General features: G+C 38.2%; 1 protein-coding gene across 1 annotated transcript; it reads right to left on the bottom strand.

Moving 5' to 3' along the window:
* Positions 1-274: 274 nt before the first annotated feature.
* LOC119725858 lies at positions 275-13523 on the bottom strand. The gene is made up of 5 exons (XM_038197450.1): positions 13112-13523; positions 5712-5881; positions 5019-5078; positions 2891-3154; positions 275-2259 (listed from the first exon to the last, which is right to left on the bottom strand). Exons 2-5 carry the CDS (start codon positions 5859-5861, stop codon positions 2185-2187), a joined length of 549 nt encoding a protein of 182 aa, XP_038053378.1. The 5' UTR covers positions 5862-5881; positions 13112-13523; the 3' UTR covers positions 275-2184.
* Between the last annotated feature and the right edge of the window lie 102 nt (positions 13524-13625).

Below are 13625 nucleotides of genomic sequence, written 5' to 3'. Positions count from 1 at the left end.
GAGGATTAACATTCAAGCCATTTCACAAACATTTTCGTAACAATAGGCACACCGTGCCCAGTAGGTTTTTTGTTATGAAAGTGAACCGATTGCATTTTTGCATCCAGTTTTCAAGACAATGATGCTCACTGATGCATGACTCAGAAAACCTAAACATGGTTTCATTGAAAAGCATAGAGATTACGCTTTCAGATGATACCAATTTTATAGCCAGTAAACATATCGTCTCATACTCATCCATACTCATTCTTTGAAGTTGGGTTTCCTCTTCTTATTTTTTAACACCCTGTAATGGAGCCTTATCTTTCCACTACGTTAGATGTACATGTATATTCAACTGGACGGTAAGAGCGCCCTCATATAAAGCAAATTTGAATGTAGAGAATTAAGGCTAAAACAAGTGGGATTTTCAAATGTGTCTTCCATGTGTTTCACTATGCCGCGTTGATTGCTTACCAGTGTGTATTTTTGCTGGGAAGTTTAAGTCCAAATGAGGTCCAAATTTAGTCCAATTTGAGTTCAAATTTGGTTCGTAACAAAATTGATGTCAGGGTAAGCAGAACAGCATCAAGACTGAGATTTGAATTTGAAATTTAAAAATCGAGTGTTTTTATTTCAATGTTTCTCGTAACAATGATCCAAAATACTTCCACTGAAAAAAAAAGAAGATTTACTTGAATACAAAAAAAAAAATAGTTTAAAAGTGTAAAAAGACGGACATGCACTACTAATAGCCTAGGCCGAGCCACAGAAGTTTTAAAAAAGAAGCCAAATTATTTGTAGTTTTGCTTAAACTACGTCCATTACTTGGGCGATTTTTGGCGAAAATATCAGCAGTCCATATAAATAAGTCTGTTGGGGTATAATTATGTACCCGTTCTACCAAGAATGAAACCATTTACATAATGTTTTGAGTAATGTATACGTATTGAGTTAATGCATAAATGCACGGAGTAGATAAAAAAAACATTGCACGTGCGCAAGCTTTCTTGGCATGGTTTGTATTACTGCCCCGTTACTCAACAATATACATTAAAATTTGAACAATATCGGCGCAAATAGCTTGCACCAACATGAACAACAAGGGAAATAATGTTGAGACTTCGTGTCACAAATTAAGGCCCAATTGTTTCACTGCTATATGTACACACTTACAAAAAAAACCCACTAAAATATTTTACAGATTTCTATTCGCTTGAAAGTTTCTATGTCTACTTTTGAAACCAGTAACCAAAAATCCACATTAATGTGCAGCAATGAGCGTAGCGTTATAGCAAAAACATGTTGCTATAAAACATAACTAGCGAACCAAAACAAATCGAACAATTATGTAGGTATTAGTTTCAAATGACATGTACATCCCATCCAAGCAATTTGTTTCTCTCAGTTGCTCCCTGAGCGCTGTGCAGCGCATAGTTTAATATTATTGAAACTAGTTCATACTTTACAAATCTTAGTTACCAATACATCAATCATTGTGCTTGTCCTTACACCCGTGCATGTTTGTTTCTTGTACCACTGTCATCTGCCTCCGAAGAAGGAAATAATTTTAGTACGGCAGATAGGTGCACAAATTGTGCCTTTGATGATACGAGCATGGAATTTGGCACAGTCAGAGCATGTCATGAGAAAGATATTTGCCTGTAGGGCCATCGCAGAATTTTTCCTTTGAAAACTATAGCTACACTAACAAGCCATGGCAGCCATATTTGTTAACATTGCTTGTTATTCTACGTAATACTATTTTCAAAGAGCCAATCTGCGATGGCCCTATTGCCAATTTTAACTTTCTCGTGACATACTCTGCCTGTGTGCCAAATTTGACGCTTGTATCATCAAATTCACAATTCCCTTTAACATTTCCCCTATCTGCCCCACTATTGTTGAGACAAACACATCAGGCCAGCTAAGTGTTTTGATGTGTATATTTCAGGTCAATCCAATCAGTAAGCAGTTTGCAGCAATTTAATTCATGTTCAAATCAAATTAGAACTAAATGTTTTTGATCAAAGTTGAAAAAATGCAACCATTACAGCCACTGCATTTAAGGCACCGTAGTAGATGTGATTTCAGGAGGCCCAAAACGAGGGGGCCAAAAGGTCCAAGAAATTTAATTTGATGATCGGGCATGCGTGTTCCATCAGACGCAGTTCCATGGGTCATCAAGCATGCGTGGTGAGGTTTCTACTGGGCTGGTGGCTGTGCCTGCACAGTGACGTAATGGGTGTTTTCCACCGTGTCCAGTGTCATGACGTAACCCTGAAGTGAGAGGGAAAACAATACAAATAGACTTTATTCACGAGTCGTCCATATCAAATTGAAAGCGAGGTAAACTCCTCATTTTTGGAACTTGCGAGTAGATATGAAAGCATTGAAATTAAGTTCTTTACACATTAATATCAGTCTGCTCCGACGAGTTATTAAACATTTTTGATTATACATACTCTAATGATTTAAGCCACATTAAAAAAATAATAATAATAATAAAATAAAAAATAAAAAACCACGAAAATGAGGCTTTGAACGCTCTCCAATCGATAAATAGTCTGGCACCATTCCATTAACAATTCACAATCATATTAAAATAGATACAAAAAACACGGTTGAAAATGGCTCCCTCGTGTAAAAAAAGGTCCATACACTTACAACTAAAACTGACATTCTAGATAAACGATGTTTCTTCAAGCATGCATCATGAAAGGGAACATAAAAAAAAAGAATTTTACAATAGTCTCAACGAGTGTTCGAAGTCAGAACCAGGGTGACCTCTTTCTACTGAACGAATGAGGAGAGAATGTGCTGAAGACTATTGTCGTGATATCGGAAAACAAAACTGGAATGTTGTCATTGGGGAGATGTCATTTTATACGGTTCAGACCGGGTAATTCACCTTGGATGGCCGGTTGTCACAGCAGCAGTTGAGCCAGGTAGCGTAGCACGCGCAGATTATCAGGATGAGCCCGAACACCAGCACGGCCCCGTTGATAGCCAATCCCGTGGCCACGAAGGGACCACGTGACCCAGGCTGGTAGCCTTCCCTGGCCTTTTCGTCGGCCAGCGCGTACTCCTTCACCATGGTGTGGCCGGCGGTGATGGCGATACAGGCTAGGCTGGTTACCATGGAGACGATGCTCAGAAAGAAGAAAATTTTGCCCTTTTGTGTTTGGGTAGAGGAGAAAGCAATTTAATTCATTACAACCATTTTCTCTTTACATGCATTTTTTTTCTTTATTCTACATCTTGCATGGACAATTACGCATTAAACAACTCAGTGTTCTGAGCAACGTTGTCATTTGGAGGGACAATAAAATGGCACAAGAAAAACCTGTTATCTTTGCGATATACAGGGTGAGTAAAAAAAACGAAACCCTTTATATGTCGGGACCATTTTTTAGTGAAGTTCTGCATGTAACACTTTCAAAATCTAGGACATGAAAGCCCAATTCATAAGCTTTCTTTTTAGTACAAGAATCATTCAAATCACTCATGTCCTTTTCAAGTTACGGAATTTTAAACACACACACCGTTTTAAACTTCTGTCCACGGATCACAAAAAAAGGTAAGTGTTCTTTCAGCAAAACGAAAACAATTCACATTTAAAATTCCGTAACTTGAAAAGTACATTAGTGATTTGAATGATTCTTGTACTGGACGAAAAATTATGAATTGGGTCCTTTATATCCTAGATTTTGAAAGTGCTACATGCAGAACTTCACTAAAAAATGGTCCCGACATTTGGGTTTCGGTTTTTTTGGGGGGGGGGGGGCTAACCCTGTATGAGTCAAAAACGTCGCACAAAGTGTCTTTCTCGTTTTTTCCCTATTTGTGTAGGTTTCTTACATTAAAAAAATAATGCTTTCGTAATTATTACAATGCTAGCTCTCCTTTGTCAATTCGGTTTACCCCGAAAAAAATCCCATTTCAGAAGCAATTACGTTTCCTCCAATGAAAGATCCTTGTAACTCATCATGTTTATGCAAAACATAACAAATGCGGAATTATAATGGCAGTTCATTAGAGATAAATTAACGGCCGTTGGGCCTTGAGGAGATCCTGTGTTTATAGCACATGGTAGATCATATTATTGATTGCTTCGTTGTTTATGGCAGTGGTTATAATGAATGGGGAAATGGAGATGATAATGTTGATGGTGGTGAGGTAAGAGATTATGGAAATGATGGAGATGATGGAATGATGAATAAAGAATGAAGATATTGCAGATGATGGCGATAGTGGAGATGAGTAGATGATTGAGAGGACAGAGATGATATAGATGATGGATATGATAGAGATGATGGAGATGATGTTAATGATGGAGATAATTGAGATGATAGAGATGATGGAGATGAAGGAAATAGAGAATATGATGGAGAAGATGAAGACGATGACGGAGATAATGGAGATGATTGAGACGATACAGATGATGCTTAGGATGGAGATGATAGTGATGATGAAGTTGATTGAGACAATGGCGATGCTTAAGATGATGGAGACCATGAAGATGGCAGAGATGAGATAAATCAAGGAGTAATAGAGATGATTGGGATGATGGTCATGATGGTCATGATGGGGATGATTGAGATGATGAATATGATATTTATGATTGATATGATGAAGGAAGATAACAGAGAGAATGTTGATGATGGAGATGGTGGAGATGAAGGGGATGAATGTGATGTAGATGATGATGATGATGATGGAAATGATGGAGGTGAGGGAGATGATGGAGATAATTGAGATTATGGAGAAGATAAAGGTAATGGAGATAATTGAGCTGATTGAGATGACGAGATAGCGAGATTACAAGAGATGGGGATGACAGAGATGAGGATGACTGGGATGATGGTGATGATGAAGATAAAAGAGATATGACACGAATATCACGGTGATAATGATAATGGAGATTGTTACAATGACTGAAATGATGATTTAGAATGCGACGATGATGATGGTGATTGCAATGATGGTTCAATGACGGTGATCATGATGCAAAAACAAAAACCGATGGTTGAACTTACCCACTTGATCTCCTTGTAGGAACAGATCATGCATATCCCAAACAGCCCAGCGAACACTGACTGAAGAATTAAAAAAAAAAAACGATACAAATACAAATCGAACATGACATCTTCGAAATAAATTCTCATCTTTATTGTGAGTAATATATTGAATCAGATCTGAGGAATGCAACAAACGTTATAGGTTTATTGTATAAAATGCAAAACTTTAAATGGACTTTTCTTATAGACATACATATCCAAACAATGACTACATTAGCCGATGCGTTTGTTAGGCTTTTTGTTGGTTGTTGTTTGTTTGTTGGGTGTTGTTGGGGTGTTTGTTTGTTTGTTTGTTTGCTTTTTTTTGCCTAGTTATAGTACGGCAGATAGGTGATGGGATTGTTCCTTTGATGATATAAGCATGGAATTTGCCACACAGTCAGGGTATGTCATGAGAAAGATATTTGGCTATAGGGCCATCGCAGATTTGTCCTTTGAAAACAAAATACAGGTAGAATAACAAGCAATGGCAGCCATTTTGAAAATGTCTTGTTACTCTGCCTATACCTTTTCAAAGGACAATTCTGCGATGGCCCTATAGCCAAATATCTTTCTCAAATATTTCTCCTATCTGCCACACTAAGTGAAGTGGCACATAAGCACGCACAACGGAGCGAAAAATAATAATTTATGTGTAGGAAGTTAACTTACGAGACCACCGCTCCAAGCCGGCGACGCGAAGTCCATGGGGAAATGCGCAAAGCAGCCAAACAGACAGCTGACGAACATACCGATCTGGATCAGACCGAAGACGATCAAGGCGATGCTGACGTTGAGGGCGTTGGAGTAGACGTACGCCATCTTGAATCTATAAATGGGTCCTGGAATAGGTACCGAAGACGTTTATCATCAGAAACTTGGAGGTTGAGAAGCAACTTTGCCAGAAATCTTCCACATTGTAACAATAACAAAAAAAAAAAACATTGGGGGGGGGGGGAGGGGGCGGACTGGTACCATCTGTCGATGGGGGCGCTGTTCAAAACCGACGATTATGCACACTAATGGACAATGGTACTTTTTAGGGCGAAAAATGCGTGAACTAAAAAAAAAAAAAAAAATGACACAAAAAAAGGCACGACTTCTTTTTAAAAAGGGCACTTGTTCAGAAAAAACGGCACTTATTAAAAAAAAGGGCACACTTTACAAAATAGTGGGGGGGGGGGGAAGCGCTGGTGAAAAAAAAGGGCATTTGAATGGAAAAGGGCAGTCTTTACAAAATATTAGTAAATACCCCCCCCCCCTCCCCGCTGGCTACGCCTATGAAATGTCTTGTTCAGTATAACTGTAATTGCCATCATGGTAGGCTTATGTGGCCCGTTCAGGTGCACGACGCTTCTTCAAACAGTTCGCCTACTGTTTCAGTGTCAATTGCAGCGTTCCATGTCCTTAAATGTTCATTATCGCCCCGGCCTGACATTAATTTTGTTACGAGTCATTTTACGTTACATGCTGCGATGGAAATAAAACCGTCTGCTATTAAACAATGTACGTCACGACGATACAAGATCGACCGCCTGTTTCATGTCATCATTTAAATAACATAATACATGTAGACCTATTTTGTACGACATATTGAAGGCGCTCACCCTTAACACAAAAATATTGCTTCGGGCTTAATGTAATCAATAATGCACAACATTTTGACAGTAACATGATGGCAGGAATACGAACCAACCACACGAAACGTGATGCCCAGCTACGCCTGTTGATAATTACAACAGCGTAGAGACAAGTTCGTGGCTGATGAGTGGAAAGAGCACACGACTCTTGTAGGTTGCGTTTCAGCTCTAGTTTCGTGTGTTTCTTTTTCAAGTACCTATATATAATTATAATGGTGCAATCGCTTAAAGAAGACCCACTCAAGCCAAAGGGTAATATGTTGTCTTTTTAATATGTACAACTTTTTTCAGTTATTTTACGTAAGGAGGGAACTAATGTTTGCTTTTGTGCTACATTTGAATATCCTTATTTGTCAAGCGATGCCTGGGTTTATTTTAAAAAAAAACACAAAAAAAACATATACCCCGAAAAATAAATAAATTAATGAATCCAAAAAAAAAAATCGAGAGAACCCCTCAATTTCATTTCACCTGATTAACCATCAAAGGGAAATTGCAAAAAAAAAAAGTCAACCGTTGAAGGGGCTGTAACTGACATGTAGAAAATATGATAAATAGCCTAAAATAGAGTCGGAACACCCCCCCCCCTCCTCCAAAAAATGCCGTTATAATCACAAAATGATCTTAAAACTCAACTTCATGCATTATATTTGTGAAGGGGACTAGTATAACTAGATTTGACACGTTAGCTGCACAATACATTTCAGTAGCATAAATCATCTAGATTCCAACATTTCCCGGGAGGATGTTCCGTAATAATGTCTAATACACTGACATGAAATAAACTTCACAAATGAAATACTACAAACCAGTTTCATTTTTATAAACTAGTACACACAAACATTTCCAGCTGCAAACCCGTGTTGCGAAACATCCAAGTTTAGACCGTATTCCACACGCTAACGACTGCACGTGTACTCATATTACCGCGACAAACTTTCATGCATATCTCCATCACTCATTATAGCTATAACAACACAATAAATATGACGGGGGTGTGTCTGTCAAAACAAACGCCAGTGTGGCTGTCTGCCAAATGAATATAAATAACTGATCGAAGCCTATTTTTACCCGATGATACTGGCTTACTGGTTATACTATAGTGCTGTAGTGGCGGCACGATGCTGCTTATTTTGACCTTTTAAGTATTTATGACCCATAGAGTCGATTAAGTCAAGTTTATTCATATCAAATGAAGCGTTGTTTGGTTTGAAAAAGCAAGGACCTTTCTAACTCGGACCATGTTTAAATTTAGGTACCGCGGGGAAAAATAAAACAAGTTTGGGAGAGGGATCATACATGTCTTAAAATTAACCTTGATGAGTGGACAATCATCATAAAATAGCAGTATTTTTACTACTAAAAACTCAACATGTCTTTCGTAACAAAACACCAATTTCAAATTTCGACTTATTTTTGATTAGAGAAAAAGTTAAAATTAATCAGATGATGCCAAAATCATATTTGAAGATAATATCAAATTCGTATTAAATGGAAAGGTTCATATTAAATGAAAGGTTAATATTCAAGTAAAAGTTTAAAGCCACGTGCTTACCAATCATATTCCAGAGACGTAATGTGAATCGTTCACATTGGATTGTTAATTTGCTCTGCCAAAAAGATTTTAATATTTAAACTTCTATTGCCCCTTCCCAGAAAAACCATGGACTTATATACTTTAAACACATTACCAGTAATTAATAGGTCGTTTGAGAAGTACACCCTGGTTAAATAACAAAGGGAGTTTCGTTAAGCCATAACTGAATTTAGCAATTACAGCTTAACAAACACGCGCTGTAAACCTCGAGAATTGTTGACAAAGGGTTGTCGTGTAGTTCCTAAAACCCTACACAAGCAAGTGTTATTGTCCAGACGAACAATGGCGTGACGTAACCAAACAAAGCCGATGCTCAAGTGAACAGTAATTGCCTGTAGTACATGTACACGTGTAATAATCCTGAAGCGATTCTGCCATACGAAAAAAAAAAACCAGTGTAACAAAAATCTCGCTAGAACTAACGTACAGTGATTCTATCAATGGCCGTAATTTTTTTGCACAGAAATGTGCTGATACCGAGTACATTGGTGAAACCTATCCTGTCTTCCCCCATTCATTAAATTCATTCAAACAAATATCCATACTGCTGAAAACCACAATATAAGATAAACAACAAATTTGTAGACAAATCACAGGACAGGAGTTAGTGAAAACAAAAATTAAAGGATGAATATATAGAAAGATGAACACTGTATGATAAATACAAATGTTTAATATATTAACTGTGACGTTGTATTGCGAAGCTTGTGGTGTTACCTGCATACTACAGGTTGGTGAAAATCGACAGCAATTTATTTTCACCTACTTGTTGAACAGACATGTATTTCAAAAGTTTAATGGTATATTGATCTTTAAACATAAGTGACGGAAAAATCAAATGCATATTTCGTCTCTGCGATCATGTGCCAAACATGTTTGTCCACGGACGGCTTTATTTCATCCGCTTGATGAGTTCTGGAGATGATTTGAAGACACAAAAACACTACACTAGACTTACACGTGGAAAACAGTAATGTTGGTGACTTGTATTCAAATTTATTAGCATAACACTATTCTTGCGATTTTTTTCCAGATATTTCCTTCTTTTTGCATCCCTACGTATAGCCTAGGACTACATGTGAACGAGAAACAATATGAAATTGAGTAAGAAGACAGACAAACACTGATGGTGGATACATGTTACATATGTGCATTATCCTGGAGCTACATGTAAATGCAGCAACATATTCCGTAACATCTGCTATGGCAATTATATATGCACCTGTGGAGAATTTAACAAAGTACTGTTCAGGGGTAATGATAAAACCACTCATCTTCTAAATTGAATGGCACAGGGCAACTACTGAAGAAGGAAAATACAATTTCTAGTCAGGAAACAATATGTTGTGGTAACAGAGTGAGGGCGGACAATTATGATGCTTGAATCTTCGAGAAAAGCACTCACAAATATTCAGAACACACAGTACAGGGCGAGTCAAAAACAAGCGGAACCCAAACCCCCAAAATTATATTTCCTATTTAAAAAAAATGTAATTAGCACCAAACATAATAATGACAGGAAAGCAAGTTTCATAAGCTACTTTTAGATGAAACAAAGTACTGAAATTGCACGATCCGTTCAAAGAATATCCCCATTTAAACACAATGACCTTAAGACCTGTTTCGTCCAAAAATGCGATCTCAAGAATCGTCGTCACAACTGTTTTCCAACATCACCAGCGATATTGTGTATTACAGTTGTTGGGAGTTGTTGAAACAAGTATCATGTGTCATTTTCTTGGTTGTTCCAAACAGTCAGAATACACAAGAAATTGTTGGGTTTTTTTTTGACGAAACAGGTTTTAGGGTCATTGCGTTTAAATGGTGATATTCTTTGAACGGATTGAGCAATTTCAGTATTTTTTTTCCATCTATAAGTAGCTAATGAAAGTGGCTTTCAAGTCATTATTATGTTTCGTGCTACATATTTTTTTTAAATATGAAATATATTTTGGGGGGTTTGGGGTCCGCTTTTTTTACTTGACCTGTATTTAAAGAAGTGATTGATTTTTACACGACTTAAGCCTAAAACCTCCATCAACGTGTCAACAATTGAGTAAGAAAAAGTATTCCTTGATTTTCTCTTCAAAATATAATTTCCAATTGAACTTTGCGCTTCAGTTTTTTCAAGACATGGTAATATGCGAGATGTAAACGGCTTATTAGTTTTATTAGACTAAATAAAAGACTAAATTAGCATTGAAAACAAGGGCCCCAGTGCTTTATTTTGTTGAGAAGATTAACAAAAAGTCCTCAATTCACTAGTTTTATACAATGGCTTAACACTAAGATCCTCGGTTTCAATGCTAATTTAATAATATTCGTCTGTTGCGGATGTATTTATTTCCAGTGTCACTTGTCTGCAGTTTGTGTTGTGCCAATTGGAAGGCAGAACCATTACCCTTGTCAAAGATATTTTTCAAATTGCATGCTATGAATTCCTCTATCGTGATGGATTCATTTCATATTGCGCGTGTGATATACATTTTCAATTACACCCAGACCAGATAATCATTACACACATTCCTTCTCGAATTACTACAACGATGTGTATCTATTTATTTCGGTGACCATGTCGGATGAATTATCCTTGACAATATATTAATACATGTGCATCCCTGATAATGATATGTTTATCAGATGACCGTATATACTAATTTAATTGGAGCCTGGTGTCACTACTGTGACAGAATAAAATGTGTGGCTCAATATCAAATTCTTGTCTGGTTCTAACGCAGGGTTGGCATACACGCAGGTCATAGGTCTCAAGGTTAGCCAAGTCAGTCGTAAATGATGCGCCATGGAAAAGAAAAATATGACGGTATGCAAGCAAGGTGTTTGTGGGATATAAAGGAATGCAAAGATTGTTATGGACGGCAAACCACGCATCTACATGTGTGTAGGAGTTTTCATGCATTTTACTGTCATAATAATATCTGAAAGGTAATTACAGCTCAAGTTCCGATTGCAATATCATGGCATGGAAACAAATGAGCTTGTTTTACGTTCCTGTTGATTGTCTGTGCCCCATCTCTAATTTTTTTCCCCTGAAAAATAAACGTTTGTTTTTGCTGCTACCAAATATATAGGTATATGAAGCTACGCCGATAGACAATTTTTTTTTTTGAGACACGGACTGGCAATCGCATGACAGCGTTGTTTTATATATTCTTGCCAAAACCTGTTTTCGGATGGCGTTACTGCAGCTCTTCAGGAGATTGGTGTTGCTGTTGTTGTTGTGTTGTTGTTTGGCTATGACATCTGTCGAACATGTAAAAAGTCGTGATCATTATAGGAAACAATTTCACTGTTATTGCCATACTGCACTGCAAAACAGTGTTTAGCAATTAAATACTTTTCTAACACTTTTTTCTCTCGTTCTCAGTTTGCAAACATGTTTACATGTTTAGAGAATTGATGGATAGTGCTTAGCCATTGAACATTAGTGTTCAGGAATTGCACGCGTAATGTTTATCTTCTGAACATGTTTTCAACAACAGAGCAAGATTGTGTTTAATTGTTAAACACAGTTTTTCGAGTTGTGTATAATTGCTAAACACAGTTTGTAGAGTGCGGTTTTTGTATTTAGTGCAATCATGTTTCCTGTTTTGTTTCCCTATAACACGAAGTTAATCCTGTCCACTTGAAGTTACTCCATGAGTTTACTTATACTCATTATACATTGGGGATAATAAAGAAAGAACAGTGTATAAAATGACAATATTATTTTTGACGTCTCCAACACCTCTTTTTTTTTGGGGGGGGGGGGGGATATTGTATACTTGTCGTAATTCATGGGTAGTGCGTTTTTCAATTTAGTACTAAGTACCAGATATTATTACTTCTGCATATTATTTCCAAATACTATCCATTGGGATTGACGATCGAGTGAATGATCTTATGATGAAGAGAAGACGAAAACAATCTTGAAATCGAGACCCGGTGATGTGGGCATAGAGCAAGAAGCAAGGAAATGTGAGCCAGCGCGTGGAGAATAGACAATGAAATACGCGGGTAATATCGTCCCGTGATCGATAGCACGAAACGCCGAGCCGGACAAATTGCGCTGGCCCCCGGGCAAAACAGATTTGCTTTTTGAGTATGGCTGTAATATGATCTTTCAATTATACGCTCAGTGCAAACCAACAACCACGAGTGAGCCACCCAGTACGTATTTACACCGGCAGATTCGAGCGATAATAAACTGCATATTATTCGGCAATCAATTTTTGCCAATTTCGTGATATCATCGTAGAACAAGTGTAAATCCCATATTTGCCACGTGCAAACTGAACCCCACGGGAAATGTCTATATGATAAGTTATCGAGTGTGCGACCTTAGAATAACGGTGACCTCTACAGTCGCGAACAACACTGTAAACTCGACCCAAGGGCTCTCAAGGGCACGACTAGACTACGGAGCATCGTGGGCTCGCGTAGGCACGGCACATTGTGTCAACCCCAACCATATTTCTCAGATCTCACGGTATGGGCTACGTCTATACGTACTTTCCCGTGCATGAAAGCTGGCACATATAGTGGTACTGGTAGTGCAAGTGTCTTGATCGCATCATAATTATATAACCACATGAAATGAAGGAAATAATGAAACTGACATGACAGTATCTTGTAACATCATGAAACCGATCATATTCCCTGAGTTCATATCAAGACAAGCTTCATACAACCCTCCCAATCATGAAATTATTCTTCCAGGGAACATATACTCCGAATGATATGTGTTCCGTGCTCGGCACTCACAGACGTCAAGATAGCACAATAGTAAATACATACAACAATGCCAATTTTCAATCTATATTGAACATCGTACCAACCTGAAATTCACAGCAACTCGAAACCAGTGCAAGTGCAGAATATAGCCCGGACCAGCCTCGATTCCGCAATATTAATAACGGGGTGCTCTTTCCGGCAAAAAGACGGCTCCACAACACCTACACAACTCACACGATTTGGCTCAAATGCTCGGGTCCCGCAGTGAAGCACTCACGGTGACAGTGCTTTAGAAAGTTGCCGCGCTGGTCTGGGAATCGCTGGTGACCTTGTGAGAGGAATTACACACGAGTGAAGCACTGGATCCCCATCCTCTACGTAAACACACGGAACGCCAGATGAATGAGCTGCAGTTGCAGAGCGAGCGGCTCACGGCGCCAGTCTCAATAATACAACCGAGGAGACCCAAATGAAGCAATACACCATAAAACGCCGCCTCTAAAATGAACAGCGCAGTACACAATGCACGTCAACTCGCCTCACTACGAATTGCGAACAAGGTCAACTCACAATACGCACTAGGTAGGAGTGGCGTACATGGCCATTATGCTCAAAACA

This window comes from Patiria miniata, unplaced genomic scaffold, assembly GCF_015706575.1.
Source record: "Patiria miniata isolate m_02_andy unplaced genomic scaffold, ASM1570657v1 HiC_scaffold_19, whole genome shotgun sequence".
In the NCBI taxonomy this organism is placed as follows: Eukaryota; Metazoa; Echinodermata; class Asteroidea; order Valvatida; family Asterinidae; genus Patiria; species Patiria miniata.
Note: the sequence above shows the minus strand (reverse complement) of the source record. Positions and strands in the feature narration are given on the sequence as shown.